This window comes from Balaenoptera ricei, chromosome 5 (genome assembly GCF_028023285.1).
Source record: "Balaenoptera ricei isolate mBalRic1 chromosome 5, mBalRic1.hap2, whole genome shotgun sequence".
NCBI classification, from domain to species: Eukaryota; Metazoa; Chordata; class Mammalia; order Artiodactyla; family Balaenopteridae; genus Balaenoptera; species Balaenoptera ricei.
Genome location: NC_082643.1, coordinates 52,217,578 through 52,239,570, shown reverse-complemented (window position 1 = coordinate 52,239,570; position 21,993 = coordinate 52,217,578). Strand labels below are relative to the sequence as shown.

Below are 21,993 nucleotides of genomic sequence, written 5' to 3'. Positions count from 1 at the left end.
CACATGATAAACCTGGCTGGTTCACTCTGTCGAACTTGGCCTAATCGTGGTGGTGGTGGTACTGGTATTCTTTCTCTCTTCAAATCCACTAACAGTAGCTTATCACAGATGAGCGAGATTTGCTAAATGGGTTACTGGGCCAAAGAATGCCTGTGAATCACGAGAAAGGATCTGTACTATTTGAAAATTCCCTCCTGATGGTGCTTTGCACATGATTTTTGTAGAAGGGCCTTTTCTTCCAGTGGGATAGGAGCAGAGGGAACCAATCACGCACTGTGTAAGACGCCATCAATGAGAAAACACATCTTTTTGTTAAAGTGACTTTCTGTACTTGTTTTTCTTCCAGGTATCTGTAGTGAGATCATTCTAAAACCTAAGGATGTTTCTCAGGAAGAACTTTTGGATATAACCGATCAATTGAACATGGACCCAAGAGTCAGTGGTATATTAGTTCAGTTGCCACTGCCAGGTACATAACGCTCTTCTATATGTCTGGTTTGGTTAGGAGCAAGGACATCTTTCAACATTATATCATGACACTGCAAATAATTTATAAAATACGTTCAGAAGGGGACTAGCTATTATATTAGCATGCAATTTCTGAATGACGTTTACAATGACTGAAAATTGTGAAAGAAAAATTTAGGCTTTGACAATACATCCAGTTCTTGTTTTGCACAATAGTGCAAAACCATGAAAATGATTAAGTTGAAACTGGACAAAGCAATCTTAGTAAATCAATAGGAGAATAACAATTGTTCTGTGACCTTTAAAATGTTTTCTCAAAACACTAAAAACTCTCTTACTGTGGTTTATAAACGTATAAGGAAATGAAAAATAGTAAAATTAATATTTATTCAGTACACTGTAATTTAAAACGTTAGAAACATTGAGAATTAAAGTATCTTATTTCATTGCCAAAATCTTGTCAAGAGGAGTTTGAACAGTTATTTGCCTTCTCATCATATGACTTATAATATGGAGCAAGCATCTTTTCTATGCCTTGGTGAATTGAACTGTCAAATTCTTTTTAAGTTTGGATCAACTTCCATTTTGTCCTTTGTCCTTTCAAAGTCATGAGATATCTCTGAGAGTTTCTTTAATGTGAAGTTTTGTTCTGGTGTCACTTCCTCTGGGGCGTTGTCATCCTTTTTGTCACAATCACATTCCTCATTTATTTTGATCAGTTTGCCTTCACTAAGTTCTTATGGCTGCATAGCTACATTGCTCCAAAGGGCACGGTGTCAACATTCCAGGGTCATCCCCTATTTCTCGTACAACCCATTTACATTCAGTTAGAATCCTGTTGAAGCAACTTTATCTTGTTTTTTACATTCATGGCTCTTACCTTCTTGCTGGCCTCGGTCTCTTCTATCCTTGCTTTGCTGTCACCATCTTCAGATCTTCTATTCACATCCAATTTCATTTCCAGCACCATCACGTTTTATTTCTTTGTTGCACTTTCATCTTTATGGGCTGATAGCCTCTTTTGATTACTCACTTTTGTGAAATGTCAAGTGAGTTTATCACTGGAACACAAGGAAGCAACATGATTTGCTGTCTGTGTTTGAACTGAATAACAGATGTGCAGTGACCAAGCACTGACAGACTTTGAAAGAAGTGACATGTTAGTCACTGATCATGATGCTCATCTGTTATTTACATAGTGATTTTTGGACCAAAGAGCTAGCAGCTCTTATATAATTAGTCACAGTTAATATGCCGTGATAACTGAAATTTGAACTGTGTTGTTGGAAGGCTGCTGTTATTTGACTAAATTGTGGCTCTGAAATTTGTACATATTTCAATGAGCAAGGCAAGGACTGCCTGAATATTATAGATTACAGTAGTTTTGTGCAGTTTTGAGTTCTTCTGTAAGTTCTGACTTGCAGAAAGTAAAGCTGTATGATGCTATCACCTGGGATCTTTGTATAGTATTAATTTTTAATTTATCCAATGATATAACTTAATATCTTAGTATATGTTATAACATTTATGCTGTTTAAATTACACCCAAAATTCACATTTCTAATTATTTTCCTCCAATATGGCTGCATTTAAAAAAATCAGAAAGTTGGAAAGGATGTTAGAAGTTATCAAGGTTCCCCCCAAAATGCTTCTGACAGATAATACTATAGATTCATCATGTTAAAATTAGCATAGTGATTTATCCCTTACTTTTATAACTACAAAACGAATTCAACACATATAGCACGCTCATTTGATTTCATAGGAAATTAAGGTCTAGAAAATATCAGGCATATATATATATATTTTTTTAAATTAATTAATTAATTAATTTATTTATGGATGTATTGGGTCTTCGTTTCTGAGCGAGGGCTTTCTCTAGTTGCGGCAAGTGGGGGCCACTCTTCATCACGGTGCGCTGGCCTCTCACTATCGCGGCCTCTCTTATTGCGGAGCACAGGCTCCAGACGTGCAGGCTCAGTAATTGTGGCTCACGGGCCTAGTTGCTCCGTGGCACGTGGGATCTTCCCAGACCAGGGCTCGGACCCGTGTCCCCTGCATTAGCAGGCAGACTCTCAACCACTGCGCCACCAGAGAAACCCTTTTTTTTGTTTTTGTACTGTGTTTGCCAAGCAATCTTCTTGTGGTTTGCAGTTTTTAAATTTCCCCCACTTATATTTGTATTACATTCAAATCATTATAGAAAACATATCACATTTCCAAATATCTAGTTTGTCTTCAAAAATTAAATTCATGTCTGTAGAAATTTTACCCCTTTATGGGCAATATTCCTTTTGGTTAAATTTATTAGCAGTTTGCCACTAGATGGCACTAGTGATCTGTCTGTACTAAAATACATTGAGTCCTGTGTTCATTTTAGAAGGTGAGAAGCCTAGAGCCAAAGGGATGATAACAAATATTTGGATGCTTTGAGAAAGGGCAATTTTCTATCTAGCTGAAAAGCCAATAATATACAAAATAACAGTGACTAAAATGTGTTACGTTAAGCATGTTATTATGTCTTAGGCACTTCACACTTATTGATTCATTGGATCCTCACAATAACCCAATGGTGGTGGAGCTATTATTATGTACCTTTTACTGATGATGGATTTAAGGTACAGAGAGGTTAGGTAACTTCCCCTAAGATCACAAGCTGGTAATTGAGCTGGGATGTGAATCCAGGCAGACTGGTCCCTCATGCCATTACCGTTATGTTACCACCCTCACCAGCATGCCGTGTTAGCTAGTGAGTAATGTGTGCTTACTAGGTGACAGGTATTCTTTTATATGGATGATTTTATTTAATCCTCAAAACAGCCTTATGAGTAAGAATTACCTTCTTCATTTTACAGATCAGGAGACTCTATATTACTTAACCTACATTATACTGGGACATATAGTTTGTTGGTTACTAGAAAAAGTTGGATAAAGTAGGAAATCATAAAACAATGCATTTTACCTTAAACATTGTATTATGACATAAAGTATTTATATATTAATTCATCAATCTTTTGATGTAGGTTGTTGGGGAGGAAAGTTTCCTCTTCCCTTCTAGGTTCTTCTGGCTGGTGACCTGAGATAGATTCACAGGAGAAAAACAAACAAAAGTTTAATAACATGTGTACTTGGGAGAGACCCAGGAAAACTGAGTAACTCGCCAAAATGGCTGAAGCTTTCACCTTAAATACGATCTTCAGCTAAAGACAAAAGAAGATGTTGGGTGTAGTGGTTTGGGACTTCAAAGGGGAGGAAAGCAATTCACCTGGAGATGCAAAAGCAGATGTTTGCTGGGCCATGCAGGGGCAATGGGACACAGAGTGGACTTTGATGTCTAGGCGCTGCTGAGTTTCCCCCAACACAACTAGTCCATTTTCTTTGCAGATATTTCTGGAGATACCTCTATTCTGGGAATAGGTCCTTTATCTAAATTCTTTAGGCAGCTAATGAGGAGGTAAAAACACAGACTTACTGAGTCTTCTGTTTCTTAAAAATAATCAGCCTAAAATAATCCTTATGCCAAAGAGACATTTTGGGGTGGCAAATTATGCTTCCCTACAAGATCCAAGTCTCTATGGAACCTACTGTTTGGAATTTTGTGTTATCTTCTGGCATTAATAATACCTATGAATCACTGCCTATAATTTTCAGTTTGAGATAAAACTAAGTGAAAATTCATCTATATTTTTAAAGTGTCTCCCAGTGTTCATGGTTGTCTTGTCCTTATCTAAGTCATTACTAATTCTTTTTAATTCTCGAGTCTTTTGAGAACATTCAACTTAGTCTTCATAGATGTAACAACTGTTTGTTTGTACTGTTTTAATTAAATCACATAATTTACTGTGAAAGAACTGGCAAAAACAGGTTGAGAAATACACACATTTGTCTCTTGATTATCATGAAACTCTACTGGTAGGTGCAGGGGTAGTTTATTAATTACATTCTGATATTCTTTCAGCAAGCCCTGGGCATCAACCTGCATGCTTTAAGAAGACGTGGAACTCATTAGTCAGTTTGATAGGTTGTGTTGGGGAAGGGCAAATTTCCCCTCTATGTCTCTTGAGTTCTGTGGCTGGACTACTACACAAGACAGATTAAAAGGAGAAAAAGAAACAAAATTTAACTTATGCACATGGAGGTCCCACAGTCATGTGACCTAGGAAGTGGCCAAAGCAGGCAGCTTTTATACTTTTTAGACAAACAAACAATAAGTTTGTGAGGAATTCACAGGACAAAGAAAATTAGGCTTTGGGTGCTTAATTAGTGAAGAATCTAAGCAGAGTTTGATTTTGGGATGGTAAACTAAAGGAGTAACAAGTTTTGTTTATATAAGTTTCTTGCCCCAAATTCCCTATCTCTGGAAATCAGGGTGTCCTTCTACCTTCAGATGCAAGGAGTGCACCTTTCATGAGAGATTTATTTCCTACTTTCAAGGAGACAGAGAGGAGGGTCAGAGTGTCCCTCTTACAATGGCTCTTTCTTAAGTAACTAATTCAAAATAATTAATATGCCATTGAGGCGTATTTTGGGATGGCCTGCCCTGAGCCCCAACAGTTGGCTATGTGCAAGTGGATTGAAATAGCCTCTCTCTGGTACATGTCTTATAAGATTGTTATAATGAACCAATGAAACAATAAGCAAATGAACAAATGAAATGATTCTAGTCAATTACATCTCCAATTTTCCATCATTTTGTTAATAATCTGGATTCCAAGTTATTTCATGATTAGAAGTCGGAAATTATTTTTCACAATTAGGACAATATCTTGAGCAATAGAAATTCTAAATTAAAATTATAATTCTGGTGTTGGAATACAAGCTTGCATAAGGATTAAACAGAATGTGCAAGCAGTTTTCATGCGTCTCATTTGGGTAAGAAAGCAAAGAAATGAGAGAAAATTCTGTCCTATTTGATGGTAATGAATCTATCACAGGCTTAAGCCCATGCTTTTGTTCAGGAGCTGTGTGACTTTGGTCCGGATTGAAAGTACTCAGGATAAAATTGTGTGTCCACAGTCACATGGTCTGGCTGTTTGTCCTGTAGCTGGTCCTACATCTAGGGAGAGATGAAACAATCATATGTGAATGCTTCCCTACTCCTTTCCTATCTGTGCATAGATTCTGTCAGTATCAATAAGTGATCATTTTGTCAAGGCCAGAATGATGTCTGCTATTCGTGTTGTATATATTTTTCTCCTAATTACGTATTATTTGCTTTTAGCTTTTATTGAGTTACATCTATTAAACTTGTATTAAAAGTTATATCATTTGTAGAGTATGTCAACTGAAGAAAAATGCACACCCTAAAAGTTGAGAGTTAAGTTTTATTTGGGGACATTACTGAGGACTGTAGCCTGGGAGACAGCCTCTCAGGTAGCTCTGAGAAACTACTCCAAAGAAGTAAGGAAGGAGCTAGGATATCTAGGAGTTTTTGCTGGAAAAAAAAAAAAGGTAGTTGAACATCAAAAGATTACTGCTAATCACAAAAAACAGACATCTCAAGTTAATGATTTTAGTGATTTTCTATGTATGGGAAGATGCAAGAGTCTGGGCTCATTGAAATTATTCCTTAGATATGCATCTTAACTATCTAGGGTCAGTATCCAGAACACAGAATGTTTCCTGTTTTTCTCCATCCTGAATTACCCTCAGGGTGCACTGTTAGGCAGGGGGTGGGGTGACTACAGTGGTTGATAGCTTGATGATGGGCAACATTTGTTGTTGACTGGAATGGCAGGCAACATTCCCTTTCCACAAGTATGTGTCAGTTTGTAGTGTTAAAAATAAGGTGGAATAATGGTCTTTAAAAATTGGGAACCAGTGACATTCTTTTTCGACTAAAGCAATGAAAGGGAAATGATAATGTCCACAAGCTTGAAGCACACTGGAAATTTGCTCTAAATGTTTGTTGTAGGGTGGTGTTTGGTACAGGGTGAATTTGGTTTAAAAGGGTTTAAATTATATGAATTATATGAAAGCATTCAGATGTAACTCTAGAAAACAGCAATCACTCAATTAAATTTTAATGTGGTTTTTTACAACTACTGCTCCATGATAACTATTACTAGTATTAGTAATGGCAATTTTTATCATTTATTATTGCCAGACATTGTTATAAAGTGCTTTATATACAAGAAATCATTTAACACTCCAACAACCCTTAACAGTAGGTACATTTTTTTTGATCTGTGGTTTATAGTTAAGGAAACTGAACTGAGAAACTTGTGTAAGGTCACAACAAGTGAGTAGCAGAGAAGTACCAGGAGACCCAATTATAGTATTCTTTCAATCATAATCACAGTCCCACAACTGAGACTGCAAGTCAAGCACCAAGAGAGGTGCTTACTCACCTTTTTGTATTTTCTTGCTTTCTAAGAAATCTACCTCTCATCTATTTCTGGGAAGAAAATTATTAGGTAGAATGGGAAAACTTATTCTATCTTATCTATCTTTTTCTAAAATAGTTTTTTCAAATATTTCCCTTCATTTATCTAGTTTGAAGCCTTTGAGGATTAACATCTTCCAATTTATGTAAGAGGATTGAACAGAGAAATCAGAATGAAATACAGGATTAAAGGATTAAATATGGAGAGGGCGAGTAAGAAAAGTGAGAATTCACGGTGTAGCTATAACAAAGACAAAATTTCTAGAATTTAGTAGGCATAAAAATGTGGATATTGACCTAATTAATGCATGAAGATATGTATATTTGTCTAAAACTTGTTTCTTCATTTGGAGAAAAAAGGTCTTGCTATAATTGCTCTTCTTGAGAGCTTATGGAATTTATGTATGCAGAATACTTTTTACTCTATATTTAATGTTCTTGACCAGAGTGGGAAATTTTCATCACTCTGGACTCCTCAGTTTTTGTAGAGCTTCTTTTCTGTTTATTTCTAAATAACTTCTAAATTAGACTTGACCTTTGTTATAGCTCCCCCCTTTCTTTATGGAGAAAAATGATTCCACATAGAGTATTTCATTGCTTTTTAGTAATATGTTTCTTCCACTAGACTATTAGTTCCATCAAAGCAGGGGGAATTGGAGTCAACATTTTTATTCCACCTTGTATCATGGTAGACTCTTAGTGAGTGTTATTGCTGGAATGAATGAACCCTGTACTTTCACAGCTATTGCTTTGTGTGTATGTGTGTCATTGAAGGTTCATCCTTCTACCTATTCTTCTACATCTAAGAGAGTAGTGTGTAAGTTCTGTCACTGATCAAGATTTGGTGAGGATCTTATACCCCCATACCCTTGAAGGCTTCCTAAGTGATAGTATTTATTATACAAAGGACATGCTAGGATAATGTACATTTTATTACTTGAATAGGACTTTAGCCTCTGACCTCTTAACTACATTGATTATCTTTCAAACATACTGGGACTGACTTCTTTCCAACTTTTAGGCCTTAGCTTAAATGCCACTGGCTCAGAGAGCCTTTTCCAGCCCATACCTTCTAAAATTACTTTAATTCTGTCAATTCCTATGTTAGATCTGCTTTTTTCTATGGCAGACAAATAAAGTACTCCAAATATCCACATGTTCCCTTACATTTCCCAACTTCTCCTAGGTTGGGGCCATGTGACTTCTGGTTACTGGACTATGAGGGAAAGTGACTTTTTTGAGCCACTTCTGGACTGAGATGGTTAAAAGCTATGTGGCCCCCATCGCCTCTCCCCCTTTTGTTGCAGTTATCATGAAAGCCACGTGTTATAGATGATTGCCAGTTATGAGAAGAAAGGAAGTGGGATTGTTTTTGTTTTTTTTTTTAAACTTTGGATGTATGTATGTATGTGTGTATGTATGTATTTATTTATTTATTTATGGCTGTGTTGGGTCTTCGTTTCTGTGTGAGGGCTTTCTCTAGTTGTGGCAAGTGGGGGCCACTCTTCATCGCGGTGCGCAGGCCTCTCATTATCGCGGCCTCTCTTGTTGCGGAGCACAGGCTCCAGATGCGCAGGCTCAGTAATTGTGGCTCACAGGCCCAGTTGCTCCGCGGCATGTGGGGTCTTCCCAGACCAGGGCTTGAACCCGTGTCCCCTGCATTGGCAGGCAGATTCTCAACCACTGCGCCACCAGGGAAGCCCTAGGAAGTGGGATTCTTAACAGAGGCTTACGTGAGTAAGAAATAAGTATCCTTTCATAAATGATTGGGATTTCAGATTAAAACACACACACACACAAACACAAATGTGATGAAAACTATAAACACACAGATCTAAGAAGCTTAACGAACTCCAAGCCCAGAAAATATGAAAAAACTATAACAAAAACACAAAAATCAAATTGTTCGAATGCAGTGTGATAGAAAAAATGTTGAAAGCAGCAAGAGGGGGGAAAATGTCACATTATATACAGAGAAACAAAAAGAAAGAAATAGCAGATTTCTTGTCAAAAACAATGTAAGCAAGAAAACACTGGAACATCTTGATTTTTAATGTACTGAAAGAAAAAAAAAACTATTGATCATGAATTCTATACTCAGTGAAAATATCTTTAAAAACCAAAGGTAAAAAAGCATTTTTTAGACATTTAGGAAGAGTAGAATCCAGACAGAGCTGAAAACAATCAACAGCACACCCACACTATAAAAAATGGAAGTCCTTCAGGCAGAAAGAAATGATACCAAATGAAAATATGTATCTAGCCAAAGGAATGAAGAACAATGGAAATGGTAGCTACATGAGTAAGTATATCTGATTTTTTTTTATTAGTCAAATAATTTTAGAATATAATTGGTATTTATCCCAACATAAAAACAATTTAATGTGTGGTTTATAACATGTACAACAATAGCACAAAAGTCAGAAAGGAAGAAATGATAGGACATTATTGTTAGATTCTTATGCTATATGTGAAGTGATATATCACTTGAGGGTAGACTGAAATAAGTTAAAGCTGCATACTATAAAATCACAAGCAACTGCTAAAAGAAAACACACAGCAAAGAGTTATAGCTAATAAGCCAGTAAAAGAGATAACATCCAATAATTAAAAATGTTCAAATTATTCTAAAGGAAGAAAGAAAATGGGGAAACAATAGATTTAATCACATAAATGTAATGTTGTATATAATCCTATTAGATGTCAGAGGTTGTCAGATTGAATAAAAAACAAGACCCAACTATATGGTGCCCACAGAAAATACATTTTAAGTATAAGGATCCAGAGAGGTTAAAAGAAAAAGGATGTGAAAGACACACTATATTAACATAAATCAAAAGAAAGCTGGAGTGGTTATGTTAATAGCAGGCAAAGTATATTTCTGAGCAATGGATACTACCAGGAATAAAGAAGGTCATTCCACAGTAATAAAGGAGTCAGTTTATCAAACAGAAATAGCAACCTCAATTGTTTATATACCTAAGAAGAAAGCATTAACAAAAACTAATAGAATTGTAAGGAAAATAGACAAATCCAAAATTATAATCATAGATTTTAGTACCTCTCTCTCAATAACTGAGAGAACAAGTGGAGAGAAAATCAGTAAGAACAAAGGTTTGAAGTAGAATATCATCCAATTTGATCTAATTGACATTTACAGAACACTCTCCCTGCAAACAACAGAATACACATTTTTTTTTCAAGTTCACATAGAACGTTTACCAAGAGATAACATATTCTAGGCTAGAAAACAAATCTCAAATATAGAAGGATTTACATTACCTAAAGCATTTTCCCTCACCACAATGGAGTTAGATTAAAAATCACTAGCAGAAAAATATCTGGAAAATTCCCCAATATTTGGAAACTAAATAACATCTAAATAACCCATGTGTCAAGTAAGAAAATAAAAGGGAAGTTAGAAATCACTTTTAACTTTTCAATGAAAATACAACGTATTAAAATTTATGGTATGCTGCTAAAAAATTACTTAGGAGGAAATATATAGCACTAAACACCTATCTTAGAAAAGAAGAAAGGTCCCACATCAATAACCTCAGCTCCCACCTTAAGATACTAGAAAAAGAAGAGCAAGTTAAAGACAAAGTAAGGACAAGAAAGGAAATACTAAAGAACAGGGCAGAAATTAATGAATTAGAAAACAAAAAAATAATGAAGAAAATAATGAAATGAAAGCTAGACTATCAGGGAAAAAGGAAGATACAAGTTACCAATATTAGGAATGAGAAAGATAACATCACTATAGATTTTACAGATATTAAAAGGATAAAAGGGAATATGTCAGACAACTTTATGCCAGTTAATTTGGCAAATTAGAGGAAATGGACTACTTTCTTGAAAGATACACACTGCTAAAGCGCACTCAAAAAGAAATAGATAACCTGAATAACTCTTATTAAAAAATTGACTTTGTAGTGAAAATCCATTCCACAAAGAAAGCTCCATGTTCAGATGGCTTTACTGGTGAAGTCTACCAAATATTTAAAGAAAAAATAATATTAAAGAGGAGGAAATACTTCCTAAGTCATTATATGAGGCCACCATTACTCTGATACCAAAAAACAGGCAAAGACATTACAAGAAAGGAAAACCACAGAACAGTATCTTTCATGAACATAAATGAGAATGGTATTAACAAAATTTAACAAATAAAATCCAACAGTATATAAAAAGTATCATTCATCATGACCAAAATTCATCATGACTTTTATTACAGGAATGCAACATTGGTTTAACATTAGAAAATCAAACAATGTATTTCACCACATTAACAAACTAAAAATGGAAAATCATATGATTAGCTCAATAAATAGATTAATTTTTTGGTAAAATTCATTGATTCCTGATAAAAAGCTGTCATATAACTAATAATAATAAAAGGGAACTTCCTCAAGCTGATAAAGTACACATATAAAAAATTCACAGCTAACATCATAGTTCATTATGAAAGACAATATTTTCCTCTTATAATCAGGAAGAAATCAAGAATGTCCATTCTTATTATGTCTACTCATGGAGATTCTAACCAACACAGAAGGCAAGGCAAGGGAAAGAAAATAAAAAACAGATAGCATGATTGTCTATGTTGAAAATCCAATGGAATCTAGGGGGAAAAAAAGCTACTAATACTAATAAATGAGTTTAACAAGGTTGGAAGATACAAGATTAATATGCAAATATCAATCTCCATTCTATGTATAGCATCAAATATCAGATACTGAGATGAAAAGAGACATTTAAAATAGCATCAAAAATGTGAAATCTTCAGGCATAAATTTGACAAAAGATGTGAGAACCTGTGCATTGAAAACTACAGAACATTCCTGAGAGAAATTAAAGAAGACCTAAATAAATCAATATATTATGTTCATGCGTTAGAAGACTAAATATTGTTAAGATGTCAGTTATCTTCAAATTAATTTGTAGATTCAAGGCAGTCCCAATTAAAATCCCAGCATACTTTTTTGTAGCAGTTGATAAACTGATTGTCAAATTCATATAGAAATGCAAAGTACCTAGAAGAGTTAAAACAGCTTTGAAAATGAGTAATATTGTTGAAAGAGTAATACTTCCTGATTTTAACACTAATCAAACGTCTTAAAATCAAAGGATTCAAACTTTCAGTTATCAAATAAATAAGTCATGGGGATGTAATGCACAGCACAGTGACTAAGATTAATAATACTGTATGGCATATTTGAAAGTTCTTAAGAAAGTACATCTTAAAAGTCCTCATCATAAGAAAAAAAAATTGTGACTATATGTGATGAGGGATGTTAACTAGACTTATTGTGGTGATTATTTTGTAATATATGTAAATATTGAATCATTATGTTGTACATCTGAAACTAATATAATGTTATATGTCATTTATACCTCAATTAAAATTTGTTAAAAAGACTAATTATAAAGCTACAGTAATCAAGACAGAGTGGTATTGGAATCAGGATAGAGAAACATCAATGGGCAAAAATTGGAAGTCCACAAATAGATCCACACCTATATTAACAACTAATTTTTGACAAAGGTGGAAAGACAAATTAGTGCAGAAAGGATGTGCTTTTCAATAATGGTGCTGGAACAATTGGATTGCATATGGATATGAAACAAGAACTTGATAAATTAGATTTTATAAAAATTTAAAACTTCTGCTTTTCAAAAGATACTATTAAAAGAATGAGACAATAAGGCAGATGAGAAGAAAATATTTGCAGAGCACATATTTGATAACATATGTATATGCGGAATATATGAAGCACTCTCAAAAATCAATATCAAGAAAATGAAAACAACCCAATTAAACAAAGCCCAACTCTAGCCAGAATAACATAAATCCTCTTGTCCTTAAAACAAGAAAAAACTGAACAAACTGAAAATCAATACTTTTCTTGACCCATCAGAGAACTGAGGTTGCAAGGCAAACCACCATCCCAAAATCTGGAGAGATAAGAAAATCCAGAAAGTTGCAACCAAGATCTATTTACCTGTACAGAAGCTACTGGAACCAAAAACGGATGGAAACAATGTAATTGGGAATTTTGATGAATTTCTGGAAGTAAAGTGTGTACTAGCATAAGAATGAGAAACTCCTGGGGGCCGTAGTCTTGGATGTAGCTTTCAACAAAAAAATGACAAGACATGCCAAAAGGCAAAGAAAAACAGTCTGAAGAAACCAAAAAACATCAGAACACAATTCACATCTGACACAGATTTTGGAGTTATTAGGAAACTTAAGATAACTATGATTAATATATTAAGGGCTCTGGTGGAAAAAGTAGACAATATGCAAGAACAGATGGGTAATGAAAGCAGAGAGATGGAAACTCTAAGAAAGATTCAAAAAGAAATGCTGAAATCAAAAACACTTTAACAAAAATGGAAAATGCATTGATGGTCTCAATTGTAGACTGGACATGGCTAAGAAAAGAATCAGTAAGCTTGAGAATATATAAGTAGAAACTTCTCAAATTGAAATGCAGAGAGGAAAACAAAAAAGACAGAAGAAAACATCCAAGAACTATAGGACATTTTCAAAAGGTATAACATACACACAGTTGGAATACCAGGAGAAGAGAGAACAGGGCAGAAGAGATATTTTAAGTAATAATGGCTAAAACTTTTCAAAATTAGTAACAGACACCAAACCATAAAGAACACCAAACAGGATAAATACTAAAAATCATCAAAAGATTTGAACAGATACTTCACCAAAGAAGAAATACAAATGATAAATAAGGACATAAGTAGATACTCAACATCTGTAGTCATTAGAGAAACTCGAATGGAAACTATAATAAGATACTACTACACACCTATTAGAATGGCTGATACTAGAACTACAGCTGACAATACCATATATTGGTGAGGATGTGTTGCTGGTGGGAATGCAAAATGGTACACTTTGAAAAATAGTTTGGCAATGTCCTAAAAATTTACATATATATATTTATTATACAGTCCATCCATTCCATGTCTATGTATTTACTTAAAGAAAAAGATATATGTGTCAATATAAAGACTTGTATATGCATGTTCATAGACGTATGATTTGCAATAGCCAAAAGCTATAAACAACTCAAATATGCATCAACAGGTGAATAGATATTAACTGTGGTTTATCTATACAATGGATTATTACCCAGCAGTAAAAAAAGGAATGAAATATTGATGCGCACTCCAGCTTGGGTGAATATCAAGATAATTATGCTGAGTGAAATTATCCATACAAATAAGAGTACATACTCTATGGTTCTATTTAAATAAAATTTTATGTAATACAAACTGATGTATAGTGACAGAAAGCAGATCAGTGGTTATTAGTCTGCTTGGGCTGCTATACCAAAATATCATAGACTGGGTGCCTTAAATAACAAAAATTTATTTTCTCACAGTTCTGGAGCCTGTCTGAGATCAGGGTGCCAGCATGGTCGGGTCGGTGAGAGCTCTCTTCCTGGCTTTCAGACAGACAACCCCTTCTTTCTGTGTCTGCACATGGCAAAGAGAGCAAGCTCTCTGGTGTCTCTTCTTATAAGGGCACTAATCCCATCATGAGGGCCCCACCCTGATGACTTCATGTAAACCTAATTACATATCATTGCATTAGGGGTTGGGGGATTCAACATATGAATTTTTGGGGGACACGGTTCAGCCCATAGCAAGTGGTTACAAGTAGTTGGAGGTGAGGGGACAGGAAAGGGAAGGAGGAAGGGATGAGGAAAAGGGGCCTGTGGAAACTTTTCAGGGTGGTGTATATGTTCATTATCTTGATTGTGGTGATGGTTTCACAAGTATATACATATGTCAAAGCCTATCAAATTGTACACTTTAAATATGTGCAGTCTATTATATTCAAATATTCTTAAATAAAGCTGTTTAAAAAAATCTATTAGGAATACAAATAAATGCAATAAAACTATATGGAAAGGAAGTCAAGGGAATGATAAGCACAGGATGCAGGATGAAGTTTACCTAAGGCTGGAGCAGGAAATGAGGTGGGTTCATGGGCGAAATATATGATTAAATATAGACTATTGTCAAGTCCATAACTTTTGTTTGGGGTGGTGGATTTGCATATATCTAGCTTATTATGAAAAATAACTAATTAATAATTTAAAATTCGATTGTGCTTGGACCAATATTGAGATCGTGTCACAAGCCATTCAACCAATTTATGCATTTAAGGTTTATGCAGAGAAAAAGCTCCAGATTTTAAACAATATTTTATTCAAATCCTTTCTAACATGATTTTAGTGTTAATATAGAAACAAAAGCATCCCCACAATATCATTTATCTACTTAAAAAATTTTTCTCATAGGTGACATTTCTATCAGAGAATTTATGTGGGGATGTGGGGGAACAAAATGGAAAATTCTCCTGTTGTGGTTTATGAAAACCACATGATGGCAGCATCAGGCAAGCAGTGGTTTAAAAAAAAAAAAGTTTAATGGTTTATACTGAAAGCTGAGTAAATCATTTTGATATGATTTACCTATCAGTGGGATTGGTAGGTCCCTGTAGCCATATGTGTGTCTTCCTATTCATTTCCAGATGGAAACCATCCCAAGAGTTATTTTAGTCACTCAGATCTATATAATTACGTCTTTTTGAGCCGTTGCTATCATAAACATACTATATCATGTAACTTGAGATTATTTACTTTTCAAAGTATCTTCAAAATCTGGAATTTCTTGGATCAACAATAGTTACTTCTTTTCTTTTTCATATTTTTCTCTTTTCTTTATCATGATATCCTCATGTATTTTTGAGTGCGTTCAGCTTTGATAAAGAATTTACCAAAATCAAAAGGCCCTTGTAACATCTGGGTATTTCTTTGTAGAAAGTCTTTCAAGAGAAGTATTTGTATGATTGCTCTCTGACGCTCTTTGTTCATTTACCAGTTCAAAAAATATTTACCTAGAATCCAATCTATTCATATATATGTGTCTGTGATAGTCACTAGGGGAAAGGAGTAGTTAGAAAACAATTTGAGACTCACTGTCCTTGAGAAGTTGGCAAGCAAGTCCCTAAAACACAGCATCTCTTCTTTTCCCTTTTGTGTAAAAGAAGCTCATCAGAATAGACATGCTCACTTATCCAACTGTTTCCTCTATGGAATAGACACTGCTTCAAGTTTAGTGCAATGTATTTGACAGAAGTCACCGTGTATAGTGTCTAGGAATCCAAGGGCTTAATAAACCAGGGTGTCTTCAACACTACTTCTGAAAAATAAGGCAATTTTTGGATCTCCATCTACTCTTCATATGACTCAAGAAACTCTAAGGTTCAAAGGTAGCAACCATCGCGTGATGTGTAGGTTCCCACTTCATTAACTTTTTTTAATAGCCTATGAAGTAAGCCTGCCTAGGGATGTCCTCGTAGTTTCGTGGCTATAGGAGAAAGAGGCTAAGGAAGGGTAAAGTGCCAGATCCACCCCTTTCTGACCTAGAGAACACCTCCCGCTCCACCTCCAAGCTCTATTGTTTTCTCAGATTTGGGGGTAGAGTAATACAGTGAGATAATAGTCACTTCCCATTCCCTTTTTGTCCTCTTACCCCTTGATGATGAAACAGTTCTAAAATGATATTGGGTAAGTGGTAAGACCTGATAAGTATTTTCTGTCTTGAAACATTGATGTAGAACCCAGAGGGTGTAACTTATATATTGGGTTGAGAACAGTGAACCCAGCTTCCAAAAGTATATCTCTCATTTACTCCTAGAAAATAGTTAACTCATTAAGAGGCTGCAGCTAAATAATTTGATTAGGCAGATCTTTATTCCTTTAGAATGTAAGCTCCAGAGGTTAAGAGTTTTGTTTGTTTGGTTAGCTTATATATCCTAAACCCTTAGAACAGTGCCAGGCACATGGTAGACAATAAATATTTAAATATTATAAATACATAAATATTTATTGAGTGAATAAATGAGTGAATTTTCAGAGGCCTTGTCTACACTTGTTCCAAGTGTGGACTTTAATGTGTCAGCATAAAGCTTTGCCTGAGATTTCTTATTTTTCAAGTCCTGAAAGGAAGAAATAAATGAAAAACAAACAGACATGAATCTTTTACATTAAATTTATATCAGAGGATATAAAAGTGCCAAATATCTAATAATGTAGATGCAGCTATTGACAAATCAAAATTTTAATGAAAGCATTTTGGTTTTTCATTGTATTTGAAAAAGATGGATGTCAGAGGTTGTAGAAGGATCAGACATCTTTTCCTTATATTAGTCTATTCTAATTGTCTGCAGGTTTCCACTCATTTGTCTCAGCTTCTTCATTTATAAATCAAGGGTAATTGTAGTCATTTATTCAACAAATTTCCAAGCACTGTGCTTTGTGCTAGGAATACATCAATGAAAAAAAAAAAAGAAGACAGAAAGTTCTGCCCTTGTTGAGTAGTAGGAGAGACAGACAACAAAAAATAAACACAATAAATAAGTAATTACTGTATATCTATTAGAAGTTGATATGCTATGGGAAAAAAGAAAAAGTAGAGCATGGTAAAGAGGATTGGGATGTTCGGGGATGTTCAGGAATGTTATATTTTTATTTTATAGTATTTATTATACAAAGGACATGCTAGAAAAATGCACATTTTATTACTTGAATAGGGTTTAGCCTTTGACCTCTTAACTACATTGGTTATCTTTCAAACATACGGGGGCTGACTTCTTCCCAACCTTCAGGTCTTAGCTTAAATGCCACTGGCTCAGAGAGCCCTTCCCAGCCCTTCTGAAATTTTTAAAATTCTGTTAATCCCTATTTTAGATCTGCTTTTTTCTGTGGCAGACAAATAAAGTACTCCAAACGTGCACATTTTTCCTTACATTCCCATCTTCTCTTAGCAGCTAGGCTTCGGACTTAAAGGGGAGGCAGGCAATTCACCTGGAGGTGGAAAAGCAAATGTTTAGTAGACAAATATTTGCTGGGCTGTGAAGAGATAGTGGGGCACAGAGTGGATTCTGATTTCTAGGTCCTGCCTAGAGTTTCCCCCAGCAACCTAGCCCATATTCTTTGCAGGTGATCTCTGGTGATACCTCTATTCTGGGAACAGGTCTTTTGTCTAAATTCTTTAGGCAGTTAAGGGGGAGGTAAAATGAAATCCTCATGCCAAAGAGACACATTTTGGTGTGGCAAATTTTCTCCTTCACAGTATGAAGTAGGGATTGTGGCTCAGTTTGTTTTTTTTTTTCTATATGGCTATCAAATTGTTCAAGTATTATTTGTTGAAAAGACTTTCTTTTTCCCATTGAATTGCTTTTGGCAACTTTGTAAAAAGTCAAATAACTGTATAAGTGTTAGTCTAAAGTTGGGCATTCTATTCTGTTCCATTGATCTATTTGTCTATCCCTACACTAGCACCACACTGTCTTGATTACTGTTTTGTAGCAAATCTTGAAGTCAGGTATTGTAAGTACTTTTTGCTCATTTTCAAGATTTCTTTGGATATTCTAAGTCCTTTGCATAGCCATATAAATTTTAGAGTCAGTTTGTCAACTTCTACCAAAAAAACCCTCATAGGATTGTGATTGAGATTACATTGAATCTATAGATCAAATTGGAAGAATTGACATCTTAATATTATTGAGTCTTCCAATACATGAATATGGTACACCCTCCATTTATTTAGGTCATCTGTCAGAAACATTTTGTAGTTTTCATTATAAAAATCATGCCCCCAATTTTAAAATTTACTCCTAAGAATTTTCTGATCTGTGAGTTTTTGTAAATAGAATTATTTAAATTTCATTTTTTAGTAGTTGCTGCTTCTATACAGAAATACAATTGATTTTTTTTTATGTTGACTTGGTATTCTGTGATCTTGCTAAATTCACTTTATTTTTTGTTTTGTTGTTTTGTATATTCTTTAGAATATTCTGCATAAACAACCATTAGAGTGGCTAGAGAGTTTTACTTCTTCCTTTCTGATTTTTAGAACTCTTTTTTATTTTCCTTATCTTATTACGCCAGCTAGGATCTCCAATAAAATGCTGAATAGAAATGGTGGGGGTGGACACCCTTGCCACCTTCTGATCTTGGGGGAAAGGTTCAGTATTCCATTATTAAGTATAATGTTAACTGTAATTTTTTTTTTTTTTTTTTTTTTGTGAATGCCTGTCATATTGAGGACTTCAAGCTTTGCTTTGCCCTTGGTGAGCCACAGCTGCATTCTGTTTAGTTCTCTTAGTGTTAGATGGGCTGCTTGGAGTTCGCCTCTTGTGTGTGTTCTTCAGGGGTCAATCAGAGATTTGGGAAGAATTTATAGACACAAGTTGAGTCTCCCCTCTGTGGTTTTCTCTTTTCCTGGGTATATCCCTTCAATTTCCAGTTTCTGTAGTAGCCCCAAACTTTGTCCTTTGATTCCTCAAGCAAGTAAGACTGCAGATTTCTATCCAAATTCTAACTGTCCTTTGTCTAGAAAAACCTCCAAAATGGAAGCACTTTCAGTGATATTCCTTTCAGATGTCCATTCTCTTCCAAATCTGTCTGCTTCTAGTAACTCTCCAGAGTCAGATAGCTGTGTTTTTTTATTTTTAATTTAAAAATTTTACATTTTACATTCCATTTACAGTTATTACAAAATATTGGCTATATTCTCTGTATTGTATGATACATCCTTGATACTTCTATTTTAATATAATTTTTCCAATGTTTACAGTTGTTTCCTGTGAGATGTTTGGTCCAATGTAAACAACTTCAACATTATCAGACATGGAACTTACCTTTTAAAATAATGTGGTTGAAATAGTCCTTACAGAGAATGTGGAAATTAAGCAAAGATTTGAAAGAAGAGAGGGATTTAGCCAAAGTGGCAGGTTTTTTTGAAAAGCCTCCAGGCAGGCACAAGAGCAATAACCAAGGTGGGAAATACCTGATATGTTAGAAGACTAGCAAGAAGAGCAGGGTTTTGAGGAAAAGAGTGGTGTAAGCAGACATGCATTTGAGAACAGTATGGAGGTTCCTTAAAAAACTAAAAATAGAACTACCATATGACCCAGCAATCCCACTACTAGGCATATACCCTGAGAAAACCATAATTCAAAAAGAGACATGTACCCCAATGTTCATTGCAGCTCTATTTACAATAGCCAGGACATGGAATCAACCTAAATGTCCATCAACAGATGTATGGATAAAGAAGATGTGGTACACATATTCAATGGAATATTACTCAGCCATAAAAAGGAACGAAATTGAGTAACTTGTAGTGAGTTGGATGGGCCTAGATTATGTCATACAGAGTGAAGTAAGTCAGAAAGAGAAAAACAAATACCGTATGCTAATGCATATATATGGAATCTAAAAAAGTGTTACTGATGAACCTAGTGGCAGGACAGGAATAAAGACGCAGACGTAGAGAACACAGACTTGAAGATATGGGCGGGGGTGGGGGGAAGGGGAGGCTGGGATGAAGTGAGAGAATGGCATGGACATATATACACTACCAGCTATAAAATGGATGGCTAGTGGTAAGCTGCTGCAGAGCACAGGGAGATCAACTCGATGCTTTGTGACGACGCAGAGGGATGGAATAGGGAGGGTGGGAGGGAGGCTCAAGAGAGAGGAGATATGGGGATATGTGTATACATATAGCTGATTCACTTTGTTGTACAGCAGAAACTAACACAACATTGTAAAGCAATTATACTCCAATAAAGATGTGGAAAAAAATAACCTCTGCTATTTTGTGAATAGATTATATGGATGCAAATATAGAAGCAAATAATTAGCTAGGAGAATTAGTCGTTGCAAGAGTTCACAGGAGAGATAATGGCCACTCAAACCAGAATGGACATGGTGAGGCTAGTGAAGGGCTAGATATGTTTATGAAGGAAGAACCAACAGATTTTTTAATTGATTGGATGTTGCGTGTGAAAGAAAGTGAGGTGTTCAGAATGTCTCCAGGTTTTTCTGGCAAGTAAGGATGATTTCTATATAACACAGAAGGATGGAATTTCCATCAACTGAGTTCGAGAAGGCTATGGGTGAATCAGTTTAATAAGACAAAGTCTGTTCCCTAAAAGGCTCACACTCATAAGTAAGAGAGATACTTAAATAACTAACGTGATCAACTAACTGAAGTAATGTGGTAAGTGCTTTTTATAGTAGTTCTATGGGGACCAGAAGAGATAAAAAGTATCATTTCACTTTGTGATGAGGGAACAGCTGAGAAGGGATCAATATATTGAAGAATAAATAGGATGTGAACAACAGGGAGGAAGGAATTAGTAATGGAAAAATAATCATGAGCAAGAACGTAGAAATGCAAAAATTAATGTTAAGGGCTTGGGAATGGGACACAGATTGGTGTGACTTGAGGTAAGGATGTGTCATAATGATGGTAGGAAAAGGGATGGGGCACTTGGAGGGAGGGAAGTATAGGACAAAAGATATAATCAAGCTAAAGAACATATTTACTCTGCTCATGAGCTTGCCCTTATCCAGCAGGCATTGGGGAAGTGGAAAGAGGTACTTTTGAACAGTAACGTGAAAATCCTTGGATGGAAAATAAACCAGTAATTTGTTTGTTGTCTTTTTGTTGTTGTTGTTGTTACTTGTCCAAAGGCAATGAAACATATTATAAATAAATCACAGAAATATATATTCAATGTTGTAGTTCTAGAGTGTGGCCCCTAAAGACATTCCCTGAGCTGTTCTATTGCAGTATTATGAATTCAATTTGATGACTTTTTTTTCCTGGCATGATTTAATGACTTCTCATAATATTAAATAGATGGGAAAAACACACACTCACAAAGTGAATAATGCCAATTTTCCCCGTTCATTTGGGTAAGATATTAAGTGGTTAGTTGTTTGCCAATGTATTCTATGAATGAAAAATGTTTTATAACCATTGTGAAAAAATTAATGCTATTGAGGCTCATGATTGTTTCTTCTTTTCAAGTCATGGGCCCCAGGGATGAGACATCAGGGGACTTTCAGTAGCAGTCAGTTAAAAGCATGAAATGTATTTATTTCTCTTACTCATTTAACAAAAGGTGCTATAAAATGTTTGATGCTTTTTGCATGTATTTAGATACATGTTAATTAATCCAAAAATACTGTTGTTTTTGGAGGTCTAGAAGAAACAGTGCATTCCTTGGGATATTTTAGGAT

At 35.1% G+C, this 21,993-nt stretch overlaps 1 protein-coding gene across 7 annotated transcripts in view; it reads left to right on the top strand.

The window, feature by feature from the left end:
- Nucleotides 1-21,993, top strand: part of MTHFD2L (methylenetetrahydrofolate dehydrogenase (NADP+ dependent) 2 like) — a 148,271-nt gene that overhangs the window by 17,717 nt on the left and 108,561 nt on the right. For all 7 annotated transcript variants that reach the window (XR_009503443.1, XR_009503442.1, XM_059924037.1 and 4 more), the window contains one exon: nucleotides 347-469. Coding sequence is in view for 5 of the 7 variants with exons in the window: in XM_059924037.1 (XP_059780020.1) it covers nucleotides 347-469 (123 nt within the window). In the remaining 2 variants the exon portion in view is untranslated. The remainder of the gene's footprint in view (nucleotides 1-346; nucleotides 470-21,993) is intronic.